Source organism: Pecten maximus, chromosome 1, assembly GCF_902652985.1.
Source record: "Pecten maximus chromosome 1, xPecMax1.1, whole genome shotgun sequence".
Classification (NCBI taxonomy): domain Eukaryota; kingdom Metazoa; phylum Mollusca; class Bivalvia; order Pectinida; family Pectinidae; genus Pecten; species Pecten maximus.
The window spans coordinates 47813177-47838127 of record NC_047015.1 but is presented as its reverse complement, the minus strand read 5'-3'; the positions used below and the strand labels follow the sequence as shown (position 1 = coordinate 47838127).

Sequence of the window (24951 nt, the reverse complement as noted above, 5' to 3'; positions counted from 1 at the left end):
CATCGCACCATTGAACAAAACACCTTTTCCAAATATTTTGAGATAGATTTACACCTTATCTATCTGCACATGAAGATCTGACGAAATTCCTTTATAAGTAAAGATTTTTTTTTAGAAAAATTTCCATTAATTTAACAATGTTTCCTTAGCCAATTTTGATGACTTTCTTGAACATCAAATATATACAGTTTTATTGCCCTTGCTGGTATAATTATGTATCATTCATTTTATAGGAATCATTTAGATAACAGAAAGGAATAAACACTATCATCACAAGACTCAGTCGCGCTATTTATAATATCATTTATTCAATTCAAAATGTTTATGAAATTTATTTGCTGTAAGTAAGTTAACAATAAAAGATAAAACTGTGTTACAATTCGTTGGTCAATAATTTTTAACAACCAATGAACTACAAGCTTTTGATAATAATTAAAAACAGTAGTTTCTGGAATGAATTGAGAAAAAAAGTCAGCTCACAAATGCATCAAAATTTCTCAAGAAATGTAAAAGAAATATTCAGATCTCTTCCACAGCCCACTGTGGAACATATTTAAAGTTCATCCTCCAAAAAATGTCTTATAGAAATATTACTATGGTTCATAAATATATATCAACAAAGACATAAAAATATGCATGTATCGTACACATCCTTTAGAATGAGTTGTATTACTATTATAAGGACAAATCACACACATGATGACCCTTTTCTTTGGCGTAAATTGTCATAATCTATAAAGAACTGATAGGATACACAAAACTTTCTCGTCAACTTATTAACCAAACCTCATGAGAAAAAAAATCTCTTCATCTATCTTTCAAATACATGTAATGACATAATTATTACATAAAGTTCAATAACATTAAGTAATGTCAATAACGTAATAACAATATTCGCCCTATTAACATTAAACCGGTATTTCCAGTAAATACTATTCGTTAACTTAAACAGCCTTTTTTTTTACATTAACATACATCGTATGGAAATCCTACAACTTGGGAGTGCAATTTCCTTACATACTTGCACCTATATGGACATTTAACAAGTTTTTAATTTTATCTCATATCTTTTGGAAGGATCTTAGAATTAAATCAATCAGTGGAAAAGTACACTGTTCATTCCAGCCTTCCTATAAATGAAATGCCTGATAATGAAATGTTACTCCGTTACCAGGTATTTTCGTGATGCAGCAATATCTGATCTTGCTACTATGAGTTTATTATTATCCTACGCCCTTGAGGTCCCTTTGTTGTACAGGGGAAATCTCGCACTTCCAGTTACATTCAGTTATATCTATAAAATAGGCCATTATCTAACACATTTTCAAAACAGTGTTTACTATCAGTGACTTGGAATGTCCCTGATTACTGATCATGATTACAGGAACTACAAAGAGAGGCACTAAAATTACAGCAGACATAAAAATGAGATTACTTCTCCAAAGAGAAGTTTTCAATTAAAAGTTCTCGCTTTCAACATCGAATATCTGGCTATTAAACAAGTGTAGTTAAAAGTGTCACTACTACTGTATATCTGTATACAACAGAATTTCTGATACTCTCTAAGGTGATGTAATTTAGTATAATACTGGCACTCAACTAAAAGCAGAATTAGCTGAGACTTGATCAAACTAATATTTAATGTGTGCATGACTTGTCCAAGGTCTACAAGCACTTTTCCACAGAAGACAACACTAGCACAAGTGTTTGCAATGTCAGATAAACAAAATGAGGAACAGTGAGTATAAAAAATAAGACCTTCCTATGACAAATTCATCTACATAATAAATACATGTATCTACAAAAACAGCTCATTTCAATTATATTAAACTATAGTACAAAATAAGATATTTAAAACAGTTGCTATCAGTCCACTTTCACAAACACTTTTGATCGGGAAAATATTTTTTTTGCCTCGTCTACTTCTGCAAGTTTTTTCTCAATTTCTTGCTTTTGTGAACGAATACGGAAAGTGTCCATTCTTAAAGGCAATGCTGACATCTCTCGTACAAGTTCTTCTTCCTCTGCAAATAAGAAAAAAAGAGTTATAACCAACAAGATAGTAAGACATGATTATTCGTTAAAATTTACAGTTTAATCAACATCCAAAGTACCACTTGGACATGTTTTGCTATTTTCTCCGTGAGGAACTTGCTCGCAAGTTTGGCAATTTAGAGTATTGATAAGGTATTTTATACGAGTATAATATGTACCCTATCATGAGCAAATCTGTCCAGAGAACTAAGTATTCATAAAACTTATATGTGATTATTTATTCATAATCTGTCCAGGACATAAAAACAAAAAGTCAGGTTACTGTAAATCACTTATATTTCGCGAGTACTAAATTTCGCGAACTCACCTCACTCAACTTATTCGGGAATACATAATTTTGCGAATTCTGACCTCAAAATGACTTTAAATTCGCGAATGATGTTAACAGGTCGGCGATATTTCCATGTTGGTAGCCATTTTATTTATGAGAGTCATGTGACGGTACAAGAAAAGTCATGTGATATTGATGCCTGTCTATACTGAATTGTATGTACCGTACCTGTATACGCCTCTAGGCTATATACAAGTGTCACGCCCTTTCATATATAATTTTTCTGCATTATTTCACCGACATGACCATGCCACAGATCTCCAATTAAAAAAAATAGTAACCTAAGATAAATTGCCGGTCCCAATCACGGAAACAGTGAACAAACATGTAGAATCAAGCGATGTGAAGTACGACATACATGTAAGCTTACATAAACAACAGTGCAGGTAATAAAGTAAGACGTCTTCCGGGTGACCATATGGGATCCTCGGGACCGGACCTACTGCACTTAAATTAACTAAATCGTCATCTAGAAGGTATTTTAGTCCGAGTTCAACTACGATATTAGTGTTCAGCAGGGTTTTTTTTGTGTGAAATTTTGGTGTTTTGTGATATAAAATTACACTCTGATATAAGTATATAATCTATCATTCTATTATTACTTTAATGGCGATGTCTGTTCACCAACTAAAGATTGCGATAGATTCAAAATGGACGCCACTTATTCTTGTCATTCTTATATAAATATTCGCGAGGGATTTGAATTCGCGTTTGACTCTCCTCGCGAATTAACGCGAAAATATATCCCACGCAAATTATAAGGGATTTACAGTATATATTTCAGGAAACATAATATACAAATGTATCATTAATGAAAGTATCCCTTTAATATATGAACATTATGTACCCCGTGTCAACAAGAATACAAAACTCTTCATAAAGATGTACATATATTATGTAGAGCCCATTTTCATAGCTGAAGTCTTAAATGCCCAGAAAGAATCAGAAATATACTGTCAATCACTTACTTTTTATAAGCAGACTAAGTGTTGTGCGTCGCTCTGCCTCTGGCAATGCTCTGTGGCCAGGAGGCATTTCTGGGTCAGGTATGTTAGCTATACGATCCTCCTCATTTTTTTTCCATTGAACTTTCCGTGATTGAAGGCTGAAAAGATCAAAATTCGTTTTTGTATAGATGGTTGAAATGTATGAATTATTTTCCAGCAGTAAAATATTAACAGTAAACTTTTACATTTATGCATGTCTACAACCTCAAAATTTGGATGTAAATGTGCAAGAAATTTATAAATAATCATTCCTATAATACAAACTATGTTTCTGAATAATATGGCAATTATGAACAATTTATATTTAATCAAACAATTCTTTACACAAACCAGATATTTGTCTAAAAAAATCTGGTGATGTGTTTGCTTGTGAAAGAAATGTGATTAAAAACATACTATTTAGGAACCTCTCCAAATTTGTGCCTCTGCGTGAATTCCTCATCCCTGCTCTTCTTGAGGTCATCCAATGCTGTAAGACTTGGACTCCTCACCACCGGTGCCCTCTTGGCATTTACACCGTTAATCTTGATGAAGTCAAAGTTATTCCTCGTCATCTTAATCTGACAAAATGAGAAGATGTGTGTTAACTGTTTAGTTAGTAATATTTCTAGGCCTTCTGATTCAATATTTATTACACAAAAACAACTAGTTTTACAAACTGCACAAAGAATACAGGAATATTTTTCAATAGAATACTATTTTATGCTTGTATGTAAATATGGTTACGGAATTTTTTTTATTGCTTTGTATAAAATTTGATTATCTACCTCCGACATATATTACAAACATTAGAAACCTACATCTGTAGCTGAACTTGCACGAGGAACCGTCAGTTTCTCATCTGGTACGACGACTTCTGGAGTACTAGGACGAGATGGAAACTTAACTGATGGACCTGACCGGGAATGTGCCCTGGTAAAACATGCTGAATGTGGTCTTGGTGCATCTGGTTCACGCTGAAATCGTCAAAAAAATATTAGATTGATCAATGAAAGTTCAATGTTGTGACAGCAGACATACTGTATAAAATGTAATGAACTTGTCAAGCTTGAAAAATTGTTATAAAATACCTCAAAATAAATTATTTGAAAGGAATTTTTTCCAAAATTCTAAAAAAATTCTAGAAAGCAGGGAATAGTAACTTATTGTTTAACTGAAAAATAGTCAACTCCATCCCCCCAAAGTCCAAGTTGATCATTTTGCACTCACAAAGCATGTCCAAAATTGTTACAGACCAAACATGACGTACACACCTCGATATCACCCTTTACTCTGGACTGAACATCACGATACTTGTCGGACTTCCACAGTGCCTTTACTGGCTTTTTGCTTTCTGCTTCTCTTTCTTTACTTTGCCTTTGTATTTGTCTCATGCGTCGTACATTGTCCATATAATGGTTTTTTGATTTTGTATCTGAAACAAATGTAGTCATCACTTGAGTTTACAACTATCTGTAACTTTGATATTCACTTTATTATTTCAGTTGAAACCACCACAATATGTCACGGAAATTAAAAAGATACTTTTAGTGAATTCTTTTGATTTATTTCTTTGCTAAATGCAATACGAGGTTATCCATTGATAAAAATATCATCCATATAGCTACAATACACCACTGAATACATTACATTGTGCTAGCACCATAACTTGTATATAGCTACTATACTTTTGCAAAATGGGGGTATATGAGCCTACCCAAATTTTGTGTTGCTACCCCCGGTACTTTCCCATTTGATTAAAAAAATTTGTAGGATATTTTCATTAATATCTTCAGATTTCTTTAATATGTTAAGGTATCATTCCTCAAAAAAGTACAACACAAGATATGAAATAGAAACTATGGTCACAAAAATCTTGAAATATTTGTTTTATCTTTACCTGTTCCATACTTCTTCGTTGAACCATATCCCTGGCCATTAACAAGCATCATTCCACCTCCACCATGCATGATGATGCTTTTTAGCTATTAAAATGGATCAAGGCTCATCTAACCATATCACTGTACCAATCTTTTACCACAAATGTCAGTTGTTTAACCTAAAACAAACAAAAGAAAAAGTATTAAAACAAAATTATCTTGGAAGACATTAATTGATGGTAATGTACTATTGTCTGTGTAAAACAATGTTAAGCAATGCGAGCAATACCTAGATACCCAGTTTTCATTTGGTTTTGGATGGCACCTAGCTACTGTTGTAGCAGAAAAGCATTCAACACTTTTGACTGTGTTAAATACTTTTCCCCTACAACAAACAGTAGCTATATAGGTTGATTGTACCTATAGTCTGTGTCTACAGATAATGAGGTCACTGAAGTGCCATTTGAAAGTGTTATCACAATGAAATATCAAAACATGGATACAGCAATATGGCACATCTGTGTGACTGATCATATATTATCCTAATTGTTTATGCTATTATAGGGCCATTATATATAGCATTCATCACATTGAAAGACAATCTACACAAAGTCAAAATTTGAAATAGTGTTGTGAATTTAGGTATTGGAAAAAATTAGAAAGATATTAAACTGAAGTACAGAAAATATTACACCTCAAAAATGCTGTTGGAGCAGACGCTATAACTCGTCTTTCTTCTATCATCGACTCTGCAATTTAATTCTATACTCTGATTTTACACTAGCCCGAATTTCCTCTGGCCCTGACCCCATGTCTGGTGTAGGGCCTGACCCCAAGCGGTGTCGGATAATTCCATGTTTTCATAGTAGTGCGCTCTGGCCCTAAACCAGACATGGTGTCAGGGCCACAGGAAACTCGGGCTAGCCTACTCCTATAATTCAAGAGGCCGCTGGTCGGCTCTTTTTCTATTGGATATCATTTTGCCAACTGCGACCTCTTATTTCCGAAGCACTAATTATTTGATGCAGCTTGCGCTGGAAATCCAGGTGCATCGAAATATGCTTGAAAAACCACTTAAGTGGTTGACAGGTCATTACAACGATGTCTACGCACCATTTATGCAATATGTATCCCATATGTATGTCACAGACACAAATATATAGTTTAATCCGGTATAGAACACACAAAATACAAGTCCAAGTCGTTGTAGCACTTTTCTGACCGGTTTTAAAATGGCTGCCTAAAGGTTGATCCAAAATAGTCTTGGGTACATTTCAAACGGAACAAAATAATAAAGATTTTGTTGTATTCCACTAGTAGGACATAGCTTCGAATCCATTTTTGTAGCAACTGGTAAATCACGTGGTATTTTACTTTCACTACCGGCAGTATTGTCTGCTTGAGCTCTGCTTCGCTTTGAAAGAAGAAAACTTCATAATTAGTGTGTTTGCTACGAAATTCTTCTCATGATCATTTAATCATGGAATAATGGAAAGGAATATATATATTGGACCCTGTTGATCATTTAAATATAAGTTGACATGCTATATTTTTTTCAAACTACAAACTTTGAAAATTTCATAGTCAGCATCGGGAAAATCAGTTATGGGCAGTTATGAGGTTACACACACGGCGCCAGCCAAAAGTATCTCGCCGTGTAAAACCTCTAACATTGTTGGAGACATGGTGTCAGGGCCAGAGGAAACTCGGGCTAGCCCTACCACCAGACTTGGTGACAGGGTTTTAATAGTAATATAACCTGTCAAGTGTCAAACTCTTAAGGTTTTGGAATAAAAAAACGTGTTGTCGTTTTCACAACTGTAGCAAAACGAAATTTTAAAAAATAACAAAAATAAATTCACATTTTACATAGAACTGTCGTCTTCATCAAACAGAGAATAATAAGCCTACCGTTTACATATTTGTTTACATTTTCACCTCCCGGTGACTCAAGTCCAAACACAACATAGTTTACAGGCATAATCTTAGTAGCTACAAAATACAGCATCGCTTTAATACACTTGGAGCGCTTATGTCATGTTAGTTAGAATAACCATCAATTGTTGCATTTGACCTGCGTGTACATAAAGTAAATGTCCCACTTACAAGGGAGAAGAATAATACACAACACGAGTTTTCAATTCCAAGCGCAACGTCTGTCATCCGCCATATTGAATTCTGCTATTTAATCACGTGACTAACTAAGAAATTTCACAAACTTATTGTAATTGCACAAAACAAATGTATTTAGGGTACACAATACAAACGATAAAATGTATAAAATAAAAATAGTGATCAAATTGCGTTAATATCTTATCATAATAACAATTATCGTTACAACGGGAATAGTTGTCGTCATGGATACGCAAACATCCGCTATCATGGAGGACGACAAACGCGAAAACTAGCTAGGAAACGTCAACAAACATGTAGATATGAATTTAGTGGCTTTGTGTCTTTAACAGTCACTAATGCTCGAATTGATTGATTTATTCTACGTGTAGTTCCCGTACCTCACATAATGTCGAGAGCAGCCGTTTCAAAATCGAGGGCCGACAAGGGCGCCAAGCCCGGACCACCTGCACACACACCCGTGGTAGCACACGAAATCGTGCCTGGGAAATTTAATGACCAAGACTGGTATGTTCAATCAATAAGACATGCTAAATGTTTCCGCCAAATTATAACCTCATTTCAGATTACAATCGTTTATTTCCATCATTCCTTCTCTTATAATAGTATATACATGACCTGCTACTGTACGGCATAGTTATTCTAATTTGATCTAAAGTCTACCTGTACTGTACTTATTGGTTTGATATTGCATTAATTAAAACTCGAAATACTTGACATCATATTTTTTTTTTATATAAGCCTACCTGCATGTAATACAAGATTAAGATTATTCTGTTCATGAATCTGAAAGTGAAAAGGTCTTAAACTTTAAAGTAAACTTTTTTTGATTAAGCAACATCTTTTTCAGGACATTTATGGTGGATAAAGATGGCTCAGAGGAATTCGTAGAAGATATAATTGATGAACTTGTGGATAATACTTTAGATGTCATATATGATAGTTACGTTGGGCAACAGTTACTACCTTTTACAGTGACTATGGCCAAAGATGCAATTTTACAAATAATTGAGGTAAGCTTTCAAATAATTGAGGTAAGATTTCATCTACCATTTTTCTTTTCTTTTCTTTTTTTAAATTGAATTTTGAAAAATATGCACAAATTTGGTACAAACAAAGTTACACAGTACTACCAGTTATAGTTACTTATTGCAGCAGCTAGTTTCGAACATGATTGAAGAACAATTATTAAAAAATCATATTTTTTTCATTTTGGTTCGAGAGAAACAGTAATTATGCTGTATGTAAAATATTTCCTAAGATGTAATGTATTGTTAATATAGTTTTATGGTGCCCTTTACATGATGAAACAACTTAAATTCTGAAGAAGAAAAAAATATTTGCTATATAGTTTTAGGCATCATAATTAAGCATATGCTCAAGGACAATATGTTTATTGATTTTTTCTAGTGGCAATTTTTATCTAGAGATGAAGGGGAACAAGAGGTAGAAACAGATCCAGGATGGATGGAAGATGAAGGTAAACATAAAGGAGTGCATTAGATACTCTAGTATACATTGATTGTAATGTCTATCTTTTCAAATTAGGCACTACCTGTATTATACCATATATTTTTTATTGACATAATTAAGGAATTCAATATATTAAAGGTTCATATTCTTGATAAAAAATAAGATTTCAAACAACATATATACCCTGGTATTCAAAGAATTGACAGTTTCAGATATTTGTAAGTTTTTTGTTTTCCATTTGTGGTAATTAATTCTTGATATTAAGAATTCACTTACCTGGTAATTAATTTTGTCAAGATATAGAAAATGATAATAAGCAACATATATCAAATATTGGTTTGTTAACAAATAAGGTTTATTTATAGCCACGCTGTTTGTTTTGTAGAGCCTGATCCAGCTGTGACAGACTGTTGGGCCCAGGGCTCTGTACCAAAAGCACTTGTTCCTGAAAGACCAATGACACCTGTTGAAGAAGTGCTCGAGGAAAAAGTGGAAGAAGAAGCAGTAGCTGAGTATGTTTTAATGAATAACAATTATATGATTGTAAAATTAAAAAGAAAAACTAAGTTGAGCTATGGATATGTTTAAATAATGCTTGGATATCATAAGTTTATTATTTTAGATTATTGCTAAAATTTAAAGACAATTGACAAAAAATGTGGGTATGGTATCAACATTGAACTGGATTTGGCCAAAAATGAGAAACAATTTGTGAAATGTGTCTATGTCAATTACAAGATATGTTACAAATATATACTACACTAGTGCATGATTGAGAAAAATTTTGTATCATTTGATTTGATTTAACAGGGAAGTGGAAGAAGAGAAGGTTGAGGAAGAGGAACCTCCAGAACTGGCAGACAAAGTGTCTGATACAGAGGAAGGGCCAACTCAAGAAGAAAAACAAAAAACTCAAGAAGAAGAAAAGGTTTGCTTCTTATTAAATTTTTACATACTTCATATTTATTTCCATATTTAGAAGAGTTCATCATTTAAAAAGAACCTGATAACAACGATATGTTATAAAAACTGTTATATCATATATACATACTGTTAAAGTAATTGAAATGTTGAATGTCATTGTCCTATCATACATGTACTGTATAAATACAGTACAGTGATTTGTGAATGAAATGATATAACAGCTATATCATTCTAGGGGATAATGTGATGAAAATCAATGCACTTCTTGTCCTGTCAATGTGATGATGCAGAGATGGGGAAGAATTTAATATTCACTATCACAAATAATTTCATCACTTATATCAACCTGGAGAAAATGTTTAGAATAAAAAGATTACCCGGAGAAAATGTTTAGAATAGAAAAGATTTAAATTTTTTTTTTACTAATGATCATTCACTTGAACATTTTCAATAGAAAAAGAAGAGAACGAAATATAAGCCATACACAGGGAGAGTGAAGGCAGGGAAAGGATTGAACCAGATGACAGAGTCTTTGGAGCAAACAGAAATGGCAATGATGTATGAGGAGTATGTGAGATCACAGGAGTATGAAGCAGCAGAGAAAGCCAGTGGACTCCTAAACATGCCAGTATCGTGTCACTCCATACTGAAGGTAATTTAAATGTGTGGGATAGCCATTCCAATATGTATCCCTTCATATGATGAAATTTTGATGTTACTACACAATAAAGCAGGATTTTGTGTAATCGTGTTTCATGAAGTTGCACAGTCCTGAACAGATTTAGAATAATGTTATTTGCTTTCTCTTATATTACCTCACATTTTTGGTGCCGTGACCAGGATGTAGTTTGCTTTCTCTACTTACATCAAGGATGTGAAGAATTTTGACATTTTTCCTTTTGCTTAATTATAGATAGTGTGATAAATTTTTGGAATCTTTAAATCTGGTGTGCTAATAAGATGTTGTTGTGTTTTCAGGTCCAAGCTGGACGACCACCAGGAAACAAAGATGTTATGTATGATGATATGGGCAATGTACTGGCAGTCATCAAACTAAATCCTGAAAAACTGCCATCTCATAGGTAAACTATAAGTCATTGCAGATATCTCACATTTGAATTAGCTGTTATTTATACTAGGCATCTCTGTACTCGCTAACTCTCCCAGTGTTTTGATGGGAAGCTCCTTATTTTTGCCCCTAAGATTTGACATAAATCATCAGTAAAACTTTTTGACACCAGAAAGAGTAGTTTAAGTATAGTTTTCAGGTATTTATTTGTGAAAAATTGGTATACAACTTTTCTAACACTAGAAAAAAATTCTTATGTAAACATGCTTTACTCTAGTATTAAGATAATTTCTTAATTTCCTTGGATATCTTTTTAAATGTTTTTTTTTATAGTAAAATAATTGTCCGTGTCTCCTGAGGAATGACAGAGTATATGACATTGATCACTTGATGTTTCAGAGTCAAAGTGAAATATCAGGTGGTAGATCCTGCAGTGGAGGCTGCCCAGGCCAGACTGGAGGCCATGAGGCACGGTCGCTACATGAGTAGGGCCATCCAGCGCAGACTCAAACGCAACAAAGTAGAGGAGATCAAGCCAGAAGAAGGTAACTGTATGAGAGAGTTGGCAAGTGCCATATTGTAAAGAGGAGGATATTGAATGGGTCTCCATTTCATATTGTGTTTATGAAAACCAGTTAAGAATTATTTTAATTTTATGACCTTAAGCGAACTAAATTGAAAAACATTCTTAACAAGTTCATCAATATTATATGATAATGCAAACTCATTTGAAGTTCTTTTTATCATATGACACTGATTTGATTTTAAACACCATTACCAGCAAAAATCCACAATGACCAATCTGAAAATTGAGTCCAGCATGCTTCTTTCTTGACAGACATCATGGTATAACTGTACTGACTTCCAATTAAGGTTGTTTAGGCCTAATAGAATGTCACAGTGTTATCACACATCAAAGTTTATGTGGTGGTGTATCGTGATAGAAAAACACAGTAGTCGTATGATAAAAAAAAAAAGAATATGAAAAATTTGACTGTGTTGTCTATCAGAAATATTCCCATTTATTCTACAAAATAAACATTGCATGAAAGTATTTTCTTAAATATAAAGATAATACATGTATAATATCACAGTTAACAGAAGAAATATATATCAAATCTGGCAGCAATGTATCTTCAATATAATTATCAAAAGATAGATTTATGTGACGAAAATTTGACAAAGTTTAAAATTCCTTCTTTACATTTGTACTTTTAGTGATATAGAATATCTTAAAAATAGTTTAGATATTGATTTATTCAATGCAATTTGTGACATTCTGACTGGACTCAACTTCCACTTTGATTGTGACGTCATAATAGAAACAGTTGTATGACATCATGATGCCACAGGAAAGGGAAGCTAAGACTCATATTTTGGTTGGTCATAATCCTGCTTTAGAGTTATTTTCAAAACGTTCTAAAGCAGGAAAACAGTGGATAAATACTGATTCAATTGTTCTGTTTTTTTCCTACCACAAAAACCATCTTGGTACAGGAAATAGGTACTGGGCATGGAGATACGAAGATTTGCTCGCAATTGAAATGCGTCAGAACCCTGTGAAAGAAAGCCGTGGTGCTGTATCCACAAATGAATCCATCCATGGACAAAACTATACTTCCAACCCCTTTGTTAGTCAGACAGTCCATCTCACAGGGGAAAGAACTTCATCTGGTGCTGGTGTAAAGCTAGACGAGGATCTAGAACACCCAATACATACATTTAATAGTCAGACTGTTCCTGGGCTGCAAGGACATGCAGGCATACATGTGTGTGATAGCTACAGTATTCATTCTCTTGTGTCAATAATTATGGACCTTCAAGCTGATGTCAAAAAACTGCATGCTAAATTAGATGAAATGAATATGGTACGAAAGGAAAAGTCTCGAATGGTTGACTGTAGTACACAAACAGAGTATAGAGAGAAAGGGCAAATGGAATCTAGTGAGAAGGGACAAATTGAATCCAGTGAGAAAGGGCGAAAAGATGTTAGTGAGAATCTCTTAAAGACTTATGCACAAGTGGTGTCCCAGGGTTCTGTCGTCACCGAGAAGGATGGAAAACAGAGTATTTGTACATTTAAACCATCAGGAAAATTTCTGTCATCCTCTGCTCCTCCATCAGTGGTGACATGCACAGTCATCTCACAATCAATGAACTCTAAAACTTCATGTGAGGATGTGGGAGTGGAAGCTAGAAGTAAATGTTCATTACTTGTAGGATCATCCATCCTCAGACTAGTAGAGAGGAAGAAACTTCAACTTAACATGGATGTCAGGACATATCGTGGAGCCAGTATCAATACTGTCAGGGAGAGACTGCAAACAACACCACTGACCGACTATCACCGTGTAATTATACATGTAGGCGGAGACGACATCTCCAGTGGCTATAGTGAACAGGACATAAAGAATGACTTTTCCCAGCTGACATTTTACATTCAGTCATCAAACCCAGACATACAGATTGTTTATGTAGCCATCACGCCACGGACAGACTGTGATGTCATTCCCACAAATAGATCTCTTCAGGAAATGTGCAATGAACATCACATACAATTCATTCCAAGTTACCGAGTGTTTGTTGACAAGGACAACTTTCAGAGAAATGGACTGTACAGTAGAGATGGTATTCATCTGACTAAATATGGAACTGCATTGTTTCTGAAGAACATAGATAGCTATTTGTCTCCAGGCATACTGAGAAGAAACCATTCAGATTCTTCCAATTGTGAAGATATCACGTAATTGCACATAGAGAGGTTATGAAAAAATTAATTAAGTGCTCTTCCAATGAAATAAAAAAATGATTGGAAATTGTTTTTCATTGTTTGATTTTTTTCCTTGTTATTCAGCACTGATGTCTTTATTCTACTCATTTTGAAAGAATTGTGAATATTAATTTATCCAATCAGTAATCTAAAACCAAAAAGCCTTGGTACATTGTCCTGTTGAATAGAATGTGAGATTTGTTTGATTGTATTTAAGCATTTGGTAGAAAAGATATATAAGAATTTTGGGGGAAATATGGTTTGGAGATATTGTTTTTTGTGTGGATAAGAGAGGTTATTTGAGTTCTTTGTGGTCAGGATAGGTTGTTGTGTGGTTAGTAGAGTAAATATTGTTAGAAGAGCTTGTTGGGAGTTGTGTGGTTAGTAGAGTAAATATTGTTAGAAGAGCTTGTTGGGAGTTGTGTGGTTAGTAGAGTAAATATTGTTAGAAGAGCTTGTTGGGAGTTGTGTGGTTAGTAGAGTAAATATTGTTAGAAGAGCTTGTTGAGTTCAGTTTGGTTAAGAGAGCCAGCTTGTGTTTAGTGAGAGTAGGAGAGCTTGTTGGAGTTAGTGTTGTTAGAAGAGCTTGTTAGAGTTAGTGTTGTTAGTAGAGCTTGTTAGAGTAAATATTGTTAGAAGAGCTTGTTGGAGTTCAGTGGGATTGGGAGAACTTGATGCATTGTTAAGTGTAGTTATGAGAGTTAGTTTGGAGTTAAGTGTGATTAGGAGAGTTTGTTTGGAGTATAAGTGTGGTTTGACAGGTTATTTGTGGGGATTAATGTGGTTAGGATTGCTTGTTTAGAATTAAGTGTGGTTAGTTTAGTTAGTTTATGGAGTTTAGTATGGTATAAGGAAGTAGGTCTTTTTTAGCAAGGAGAGATTTAGTTAAATGTACCTGTGATATATTTCAGGGAAATAGAACTATAAAATAGTCCTCCAGTTGATCCCATTCCAGTCAAGACACTGTCATTAAATTATTTTAATATACTGATAGGACATTCAGCAATGTAACCATCTGAACAATAAGCAATATTACTATCCGAAAAATAAGCAATCAAATCATTCAAACATTCAGCAATTTAACCTTCTGAACAATAAGCAATTTAACCATCTGAACAATAAGCAACATTACTATCCGAAAAATAAGCGATCTAATGATTCAAACATTCAGCAATTTAACCATCTGAACAATAAGCAATTTAAATACATGAAACATGGTTAATTTTTCAGCTTGGTTATAATCTCTATTATCAATGTAAAGTTTTCAAATAAATATCAAATTACAAAAAATGTAATTACAATAACAGCAATTATGTAATGTATTGAGGCAAATAAATCTTATATATTAAAACATTGAAGTTGTTTAACCCATCACTAGTATATATCTTATTTAGAGGCTTGTTACTGGTTTATAATGTTAGGTACAATAGTCAAAATATCACAATGCCTCCTTAAGTTAAGATCTGAGGGGTATGGTTTTATCCCTACCTAGGGAAGTTTGTGATTCACAGCAAGTTGAGATCATTGATCACACATGTCCTATATACTGTGGTAGTTTTGTTTCTGGGCAAAACACTTCACCCAATTTGCTCTTAATATCATAAGATGGACTGCAAATATGTATTTCATCCAGCGAGTTGGCAACAAACAGCTATGAGGTGACCAAACCTCAAAATGACCCTGTCTGTTCACCAGGCAAACTGTCAAACAAACAAGCTCATGATGCTTAATAAATGAGCCTGCATAAACTTGACTTACAAGACATCATGCATATAGCTGTCTTATGTCTTAGGTTGAAGTGGCAAAGACTTGATCGCGTCAGGAATATATATTTATAAGCATATTCACTTCTATCAATGTGCCCATGGTCACTATCAAAACCAGAATATTATCCAACATATTTTGTCTTCCAGAATTAGAGAATGGCTTCCAAAAGGATATGAAGACACCACTGCCTCCTCCACTGGTTAGTATGATACAGTAACTATGAGATGCTTTAATTTCAAAGGGAATTTCCTTATAATCTTTACCTTTAATAATTTAAATCAGATGAGTGATTTGATATTACTATAATTTAAATTTCAGAATTTTCACTTTAATGTAAATTTTAGATTCACTTCAACATTTGTCTTTTTATATTAATAACATCAGTGAAAGTTACTCAAACTATACAATCGCAATGTATATATGAAATTATTCAATAACTAGTTGAGTTAGTTAGTTATAAATTCTTAATGGCCCATTAACACTTTAAGGTCAGTAGGGCACTCATAAAATATTTTGACATTGCAGACGGAGACTATGGAGATATCCCCGGGTGTTACGGTGCGTGAGGGAGGCCGAGTGAGGAGAGGACCTGCTCGGGTGAGTCCACTTATAATCATACACTATACATATCTTATTTAAATTTTTCAGTTGAAGTCAACTGATTCTCATAGTTTTTTAGAATGCTAACGAGGCTTGCTAAAGCAAGTATAGTGTTCAAGGGTGAATGGAAAGTTTATTTTTATATAATGATCATCCATGGATGCCAACAAGATTATAATTTGCAGAATTTTAAATGTTTTGATCAAAATCATAAAGTACTGCCTATATAATAAGAACCTGACATTCTTGTTTTTTCTAGTATGTAAGGAAGGTTGATAAATTTACCGAGAGCCAACAGTCATTACGCCCAGTAGCAACTCGGACCACTGCACCTTCCCTAGAGGTAGCAGACTTGTTAGATCGTCAAACTCCAATTCTTCGTGTGATGCGGGACTCACCACCACTCCCACCCATAGTACCACACCCCCCAGCACAATCGAGAATCTCTACATAGTCTGGGAACAATGACATATTCGCATAAAAGTACAAAATTATACAACTATTTAAAGGAATGACGTGTTAGGAAGTGTTACTTCAGATACACTGCCTATCTAATTCCAAGATCAGTCATTTAATTGAAATTATTCATGAATAAGTGTGTATACCTACAAATTATTTGTGGAAAAATGTAAATATTTGTAAATAAAATGCTTGTAAAATAAAATCATAGTCAAAATGTTAATTTTATTGTACATAGTATTTTATACAGAATCTAGTATATTTACATAAAATTATGTTCTAATGTAAATTGTCTTATGTGCTATACTGTACATGTGTTTTACATTGCAGATGCTTCTTGACAAATATAAGTAGCTCATGTATTAAACTTTCTGTGATATTATGTTAAATTATTGGATTTACTGTGTTGACAAAGACAGCAGAGTGCAGGTGTCAAGTTACTATTGATATTTTTCGTACAATTTGAAGTTGTTTACATACATGTACAAGGGCCTTATTTTGGTTTAGATTGTTAAGTAAATTTAAATTTTACTATTAAGTAACCAATTGTAGACCATTCTCTTTGGAAAACTATTCATGCCTTCTGATGCACTGTCCAAAATCCTTAATTAAAAGTAGTACATGTACTTCTTTCTGAAATGATCATAATTATATTTCGCACGCTTATAGAGAGTGACCAAGTAGGCTGTAAAACATCCAAACTATATAGCTACAAAATATTTCTTAACTGATTCAATGGTTTGTTTATTTAATAAAGCATGTAAGAAGATGTGTGGTGTTTTGTTGTTAATATGATTCAGAAAGACAATGGCCAGGCTAGTAGTCAACTTCAAAATTAACAAAATTTCAGAAATAACAGTTATCTATATATATAGCTACAACCAGATTGGTTTCACACTACTCGGTATATCTTAGCAATCGGGAATAGCAAAGACTTTTTCATGGTTCCAGAATGTCCCAAATGTCGTCATAAGCCAATGCAAGCTGATTGTATTTCCAATGTTCTCTATCAGATCATGTAGCGTTAATAGACGCTGAAAAGGTCAGGGAACAGAGCCAACACCTACCAGTGTGGATATGTATATTTCCTATACTCCTAGACATTGGATATTTATACCATATGCTTTAACATTTGTCATCAGCCCACCTGCCTTTTCGGTAACCAAAAGGACCAGGGTGCAGATATTGGGCTTATAGCATGCTGGTTTGAAGGGCTTCAAAGTTTGTTCAAATAATGACCTTGACCTACATTCAAGGTCCATGGGGTCAAGTGTGCTCAAATCTTTAAAATATCTTTTTGTCAATTATCAAAAAGTGAAGAGACCTGATAATGGGCCAGTAGCATGCTGAGATGAAGGGCTACAAAATTTGTTCAAATGAATAACCTTTACCTGTTTTGAAGGTCATATGAGTCCAATCTCAAAATCTTTACACAACTTCTCATTAACTTAAGAATTCAAGGGTCATGCTATTAGACCAGTAAGTCCTGGGATGAAAAGTGACCATGTTTGTTCCAATTAATGACCTTTGCCTACATTCAAGATCACAGGGGTCAAAGTTTGTTTATTCCAGTATGTTACTGAACCAACATCAGGTCTCTTGATGGGGACAACTTTGTTATTATAAAGTTTAAAAGGAAAAGTTGATGGCAGACACCGCACCGAGCATAGCTGCACCATTTTTTAAGTTCATCACCTTCCCAAATCTTAATGTGAAATGTTGAAACTCTGCTTTTGTAAAATTCCTTAGTTTCACATTAACATAATTTCACTTTTCAGTTTTAATAACTTTAATGATCATCCTTTAGGCTTTTAACAAGAACTGAATACAAAACAAAATACATGTATACTATAGACATTCACTCTGTAAATTTATTACATGTGAACATTTCAAACCAACATAAATATTAAATTCAGACAATATAACTCCTATTTCAATTTATTTAATATATAACTAGTTTTATCTACGAGATAGATTCATCATCAAGAACAAATGCAAGGAATTAAGATCCCCAGTTCTAAGTAAATTTGTAATTTGTTGATCAAAGCAAGAGGCCTACAGGGCCTACATAATTCACTCGCCTGATCATGATGACATCAATATTAATGTCCTTGATATAAAATCAATCGTGAAAAAATTATTAAATTTGATCCATTCCCCAGAAGAACAAAAGGGCTATGAAGCTATTTTGTATTACTTGATACACATTTAAAATATATAACACAGCGAGGATCATATTTTACCTAAAACAAGCCTGTACATGTATTTGTATTGGGATGTATTCTGGATGGCCATCTTGAAGTTGCTTAAAGCAAACTTTGTCTGATGATCAACACTACCCTACAGTGTTAGCTCAATTCTGTACTTGTTTCAGGTGAGCTTAGATCCAACATAAATTAGCCAAACACAACATTTTGTTACTTATAAATATATGTACCTGGTACTTATGTTTGACTGTACCTGGTAATTATGTCAAAAAGTAAGACTGCTTTACAAACCAGTCTGAACAGCAAGAAGAAATTTGCACACCAAGTCTTCACTTATTACGACAAATCTTCAGAAAAACCATATAAAATTCTATATACATTTTGTGTACAACCAATGCTTTCTCTCTTAAACATTCACACAATCATTCTTTATCACACAAATCGCTATCAGTGTACAGCTAATTGTCCACTCACTAAACCTCATACATTACCATACATATAATTGGTATTACACATTCACAGACCACACCGTACAGTACACAACTCATTCAAGACAGTTTAATAGTGTCTTTTGGTCGAGACATGATCGAGTGACTATACCTAGATCATCACTCCCTACAGTATGTAATAGACACTGAAAAATGAAATGTCTGCACATTCACTAGGAATTTCATCATCACACATATGCTTAATTTGCTGTTACACATGTTATTTTGATGTTTGGAGTAAAACAAATCATTCTCCATTAGAAATATCAAAATACTTTGGCTTTTATCTTGATTTTCTTCTGTCATTTGAAGATCACTTCCATACGATATGTTTTACGAAAGTATTTCAAAAATTACAATCTAGTACTGTGAAAACAAACCCATTGCTGAAGTTTAAATCACACAATACTACTGATGAACTAGAATGTGCACAGTTTCTCCAAAAGATTTTCTTAATTATAATGTTTTTCCAGAGTTGAGACCTCATCCATCCAGCATGTAGCGAATTTTGTCTGTATTTTTCCATAAACAGAAAATAGAAGCAAGTCCAAAACCAATAGCTCCTCCCCTCAGCAGCTTTTTATGACCATCTGTAGTATAAACATCATCCGATTAATATACCAGAAATATATGTATAATTTCTTACCAAAAAAACTTCACATAAAAAACATCTAATAATAACGTTCTTATAACCTTGTTATTCAACTACAATGAAAGAATACCTTAGTATTCAACTAGTTTGAAATGTCATTATTCAACTGCAATGAAACCTTGTTTAAAAATTCAACTCATAGTGAAACATTCTTATTCAACTACAGTGAAAGCAAACCTTATTATTCCATTATAGTGCAATACTGTTATTGAACTGCAGTGAAACCTTGATATTCAACTATAGTAAAATATCATTATCTAAATGCAGTGAAACCTTGATATTCAACTATAGTAAAATATCATTATCTAACTGCAGTGAAACCTTGATATTCAACTATAGTAAAATATCATTATCTAAATGCAGTGAAACCTTGATATTCAACTATAGTAAAATATCATTATCTAAATGCAGTGAAACCTTGATATTCAACTATAGTAAAATATCATTATCTAAATGCAGTGAAACCTTGATATTCAACTATAGTAAAATATCATTATCTAACTGCAGTGAAAGCTTATATTCAACTGCAGTGAAAGCTTATATTCAACTTCAGTGAAACCAGATATTAGGCTTTCATTCCTTGTATACAGTGTATTTTGAAAACTATCAAAGATCCATTGTTCAGAAAAAGTAATATTCCTCATTTGGCTTCAATTTGATATAGTTCTGTTCATATTAGCATTTGCTTCTGATTAAGATACTAAAACTAAGGTTTTTCTACCTAAATCTCTCCTTGAAATGGAACCTACCTGCCATTCTGTAGAGAGCGCCTGTTGCAGTAGCAGATGAGAGGATGTTGACTTCTCCTTCCACTCCTGTTGTTTTAGCTACAACTATTCCTATGATACTGTACAGTACAGCTGAAATGCATTAAAAAATACTTTTACTCTCAAATAAACTCCATATTAAGTATAATAAAGATGTGAGCATTGTGTAATTTTAATCTACAAGGTATTCATTGATATTGTTTACAATGTTTCTTTAAAATATATTTCACAGTATGTCAATATTTTTTTTACAATAATTTTTATGAATTTGCGTGGGCCTAAAAAAATAATATATGTGTTTCCTTTAATATGCTAGAAAATATAGGATAGGTATTTTCTTATTATGGGTTTTACATAGGTTACATAGACAGGGAAAGTGAGGTAATCTTGACTTAAATAGTCCTTCCTTGAAAATAACTAAAGAAAAACTTCAGAGTAGACACAAAAATATAGTATAGGGTCAGTAGAGTAAGCAGAAACACAGGTATTTCTTAGGGCAGATTCTTTCAACATTTGAGAAAAATGGTCTGTTTGAGACTCAACAGATTGAATAAAAGAAGACATTTCAGACAATACAAATCCCCTCATGCAGAAATTATTGATCATTTTGTGTTAGAATTTGTTTACAGCTGGTTGCTGTACTGTTCCAGTCAAATGATTATCTCCCTTTGTGTCAGAAACCAATTAATAAAGCTGTGTATCGCAAGGTGGGTAGCGATACAATTCGTATCGCGATATATGAGAAGCTGATGACATATCAGATATCTGATATTCCATCGTACAGTAGTCATGTTTTGTTTGGGCTATTTCCGGAATATTAAAGTCCCACAAAGTGTTCTTGAATTGAGATAATTTGGATTTGAAAGAACGCCAACATGCAGCTTTATAAGCCGCTAGAATGGCCTTGTCAGTCATGTTGTTTACTAACATAAGCTAAGGTTGGTCAAGGGAGATAACTACATATATAATTATACATATTCAAATATTGCGATACAAATCAAGGATAGACGATGCATTGATGCACCACACTGCTATCCAATACATAGGTGAATCATTACACCACTACTAATTAATCGTTTTAATGAATTGCAGAGAATGTAGATTAGAATACGGTATGTAGAGTGTGTGGGTATTCTACCGTCGCCTACAGCTGGTTGCTAACATGTTTCAACCTGCAAGGCAGCCCCATTACCAGAACAACACTTAAATGAGCCAAAGTTCCCTTTAGTAGCAACAATGGCGGTCATATGATTAGAATAATAGATGAGATCGATTGATCAGTGACAAAGAAAGTAACTGATGTATAAAGTTAAATTTAAGTATGCTGAAGTGCCTTACCAATTGTTCCCAATGCCTGTCCATGAAATGCTGCCCTCTTTCCAACTGTGTTAGCCCAGCTGTGAATAGAATTCAGATTCCAATAACTTGCAAATCATACAACTGGCATTCAAAGAATGTTTTAGGAAACTTATAATGAAACAAATATTAATCATCTTCATATTTATCAACAATTCAATATAACTGAACAAAAAAGGAATCTGTTTTGAGTTCAAAGATGTCTGTATCAGGAGAAAGTTGCAATTTTTTAGTACATGTATGAACGTTAACCTTGATATTAAATTACAGATAAATCAAAAATTTCTCTCCTCTTGGTTGGTTTGGTTTGTCTTTGTTTAATGTCCTATTAACAGCCAGGGTCATTTAAGGTTAGGACGTGCCAGGTTTTGGAGGTGGAGGAAAGCCAGAGTACCCGGAGAAAAACCACCGGCCTACAGTCCTGGCAACTCTCCTCCTGGAAAGTCATCATTTTACTTACTCTGTATATCTGATCCTGGCTGTAACATCAGTTCGCCCATGCTTTTTCCACAGATATGTTGCATTCAATGTTCCATATAAACCACCTGCACAATCAATATTACTTAATCAATGTACAAGATGAACAGTATTGTTGGTAATGTTATTAATTTAAAAGTAATTAAAATATAACTGACATCTATTTTGATTAAACGGTTGTGATACATTTTTTTGAAATTTGGTACAAAAAATGCACCTTTTTCCAAAACTCAGCAAGTTTGTGACTTTCCTTTAATAGCGTCTATTATGAGTAGTAACTGTTCTTCATATTCAAAATCTTAAAATGATTATATGTTAAAAGGATCTTGACACTAATAAAGAATTCTTCTGCTCAGTAACAGTAAATACATTTTCATATCAACTCCTAAGCCAGGTCATTCAGTTCACCCTGGAATTTAAGTGACTTCAGAAAACAAGGTACCGTTCCCAAGAAATCTGAAGATTTGAAATATACAATGTATATCAAATAGACATGTATCTTCATGTAGTTCTCACTAAAATGATTGAATTTAATGAGACAATAACTTACCAGCTAGAACGGCACCACCTATTTGTGAAAAGGCTACTTCAAATCTACCTCTTTGCTTGTCGGCTCCTTCTGGGAATATAAATTCTGCTTCTCCCTGCAATAATTGAAGATTAAGAATGACATTAGAGAAAGCTTTGTATCCTAACAACTACAGTATATCGGTTCTGAAATCTCAAGGTTTGAGCATGGCATATGCAATTCTACTATTCTAGAGTAAAATTTCCGAGTGGCCTACATTTTCAGGACAGTTTTATTTTGTCATCTTAGCAAGAGAAACTGACACTACTTAAGCATCATATGCAGTTTCTAACAGACATAAAGGTATACGTAATAACACAATTGGTAAATTTTTTTAACAGGAAAGTAAGAAATGTAAAATCATATGGAATGGACATGCCAGTTTACTGATCAAACTAAAGGGAAATCTCCCCTAGACAGTAGTGAGAAGCTTGGTTTGGTTTATTTTGTTTAACGTCCTATTAACAGCCAGGGTCATTTAAGGACGTGCCAGGTTTTGGAGGTGGAGTACCCGGAGAAAACCACCGGCCTACGGTCAGTACCTGGCAACTTCCCCACATGGGATTCGAACTCGCAACCCAGAGATGGAGGGCTAGTGATGAAGTGTCGCGACACCTTAACCACTATGCCACTGTGGCCCCAACAAGAGAAGTTTGGAAGGTGACAGTATAACACTATAATGAGAGGAACACTTGTAACAATTATTCTGATGTGTTGTAATAATTGAGCTTGTGGAGGCTGGAGAAATTATCTGAATGTTAATAAATTCAATCTTCTTGATTAATTGGCTAGTAGAACTGGGAGAATATTAGAAAACAGTACAGCACTGTTAAAAGCAAGTAAAAGCTAACCAAAACTCATAAGTATATGTCATTTTAAATCACAACTTTAACACAATGTTGTCTTACTTACTGTTTTAATGAAACTGGGGTCAAAGTTCATATATGGGGACATAACCCCAGCTTGGCCTGCAGAAACTGAAATGAAAGATGTTAGAATTAAAATCAGTTTCAAACTGTCAACATACATTATTATGTATTAAACTACCTGGAATGTGTTTAAATGTTAATTAAACGTAGAAACCTTTAAATGTCAACATCTTGTATAAAGATACCAATATACAAGAACCACAACTCCCATAAAAATCAGTGAAATGAAAAATATATCACGGGCACACATTTTAACTAAATTGGGTACAGATCACAATCATTATTATGTTTCATAAAAAATAAACTACCCAATAGTTAAGAGAGTATTATTCCAGACCAAAGCTTTAGTTTGTTCATATAAAATTAGTTGGGAGAGTAGAAGAGGTACTCAAAGAATTTTCACCTTCAGATGGAAAGAAAGTTAAAGGAACAATGCAATTCCAAAATAACTTTACCATTGTCATTCGAAATGTTTAAAATAGTATACCAATGGCCGTTGATACAGAACTTAAAACAGTTTAAAGTTTAGTGGCCGAGCTACTTCATTGTGAAGAGTATTCCTACTCCTACCGCCCCTTATTGAGACTCCAGCAATGTAGTCACAACATGATCATGATAGCACAGGCAATAAACAGATCTTTTAGCATCTCATTTAAATTCATTTTTAATAGTAACACTTTCAGTCGAATCCGCTTCAAATAATTGATAAATTGATAACATTACTTTACTTATCTCATTCATAAGACTTTGGATTAAAGAATGATGAAATAGCTAACATGTAATAACGTCAATTACCTAACGATACACTGTCCCGAGTGACATTGCTCAAAGACGAAGTACAACATTTATGATTAATCAAACCAAACTACATTTCTCGTTTGAGATATTACCTGGCACATTTAGAGTAGGATCACCGGTTGAGTATGGAGTAAAAAAACCTGGTTTGCTCGCTTTGTTTCGATCTTGATCCATTTTAATTTACGTAAAACCAGTCGCAGTCAAACATGTGGGCATTAACACCGGAAGTTGCCTTCTCACGGAAGAACTCGGATGCTTTGGA

General features: G+C 33.7%; 3 protein-coding genes across 3 annotated transcripts; 1 reads left to right on the top strand and 2 right to left on the bottom strand.

Annotated features, from left to right (window-relative positions):
• Positions 1–860: 860 nt before the first annotated feature.
• Positions 861–7442, bottom strand: LOC117336283 (enkurin domain-containing protein 1-like). The gene is made up of 7 exons (XM_033896768.1): positions 7359–7442; positions 5273–5431; positions 4647–4807; positions 4194–4349; positions 3790–3953; positions 3355–3491; positions 861–2024 (listed from the first exon to the last, which is right to left on the bottom strand). The coding sequence occupies exons 2-7, from the start codon at positions 5340–5342 to the stop codon at positions 1867–1869; spliced, it is 846 nt and encodes a 281-aa protein (XP_033752659.1). The 5' UTR covers positions 5343–5431; positions 7359–7442; the 3' UTR covers positions 861–1866.
• A 149-nt stretch (positions 7443–7591) lies between these two features.
• LOC117336262 (uncharacterized protein C2orf81 homolog) lies at positions 7592–17216 on the top strand. The gene is made up of 11 exons (XM_033896745.1): positions 7592–7892; positions 8236–8398; positions 8796–8865; positions 9244–9370; positions 9669–9786; positions 10237–10434; positions 10761–10864; positions 11251–11396; positions 15535–15587; positions 15914–15985; positions 16248–17216. The coding sequence occupies exons 1-11, from the start codon at positions 7774–7776 to the stop codon at positions 16440–16442; spliced, it is 1365 nt and encodes a 454-aa protein (XP_033752636.1). The 5' UTR covers positions 7592–7773; the 3' UTR covers positions 16443–17216.
• A 1077-nt stretch (positions 17217–18293) lies between these two features.
• Positions 18294–24944, bottom strand: LOC117336273 (mitochondrial import inner membrane translocase subunit Tim23-like). The gene is made up of 7 exons (XM_033896757.1): positions 24782–24944; positions 23875–23939; positions 22945–23038; positions 22378–22462; positions 21900–21958; positions 20544–20654; positions 18294–19732 (listed from the first exon to the last, which is right to left on the bottom strand). Exons 1-7 carry the CDS (start codon positions 24861–24863, stop codon positions 19626–19628), a joined length of 603 nt encoding a protein of 200 aa, XP_033752648.1. The 5' UTR covers positions 24864–24944; the 3' UTR covers positions 18294–19625.
• Between the last annotated feature and the right edge of the window lie 7 nt (positions 24945–24951).

What these genes read in the sequence shown, in the direction of transcription:
- LOC117336262 (XM_033896745.1), top strand. Translation starts at nt 7,774, where the DNA reads ATGTCGAGAGCAGCCGTTTCAAAATCGAGGGCCGACAAGGGCGCCAAG. An exon ending in AGGATGGATGGAAGATGAAG is followed by an intron (nt 8,866 to 9,243) that starts GTAAACATAAAG and finishes TTTGTTTTGTAG; the next exon opens with AGCCTGATCCAGCTGTGACA. An exon ending in TGAGGAGAGGACCTGCTCGG is followed by an intron (nt 15,986 to 16,247) that starts GTGAGTCCACTT and finishes TGTTTTTTCTAG; the next exon opens with TATGTAAGGAAGGTTGATAA.
- LOC117336283 (XM_033896768.1), bottom strand. Translation starts at nt 5,342, where the DNA reads ATGCATGGTGGAGGTGGAATGATGCTTGTTAATGGCCAGGGATATGGT. An exon ending in GTGCAAGTTCAGCTACAGAT is followed by an intron (nt 3,954 to 4,193) that starts GTAGGTTTCTAA and finishes TCATTTTGTCAG; the next exon opens with ATTAAGATGACGAGGAATAA. An exon ending in ACTTAGTCTGCTTATAAAAA is followed by an intron (nt 2,025 to 3,354) that starts GTAAGTGATTGA and finishes TCTTATTTGCAG; the next exon opens with AGGAAGAAGAACTTGTACGA.
- LOC117336273 (XM_033896757.1), bottom strand. Translation starts at nt 24,863, where the DNA reads ATGGATCAAGATCGAAACAAAGCGAGCAAACCAGGTTTTTTTACTCCA. An exon ending in TCCTACTCTAAATGTGCCAG is followed by an intron (nt 23,940 to 24,781) that starts GTAATATCTCAA and finishes CTTTCATTTCAG; the next exon opens with TTTCTGCAGGCCAAGCTGGG. An exon ending in AGGTGGTGCCGTTCTAGCTG is followed by an intron (nt 22,463 to 22,944) that starts GTAAGTTATTGT and finishes TTGATTGTGCAG; the next exon opens with GTGGTTTATATGGAACATTG.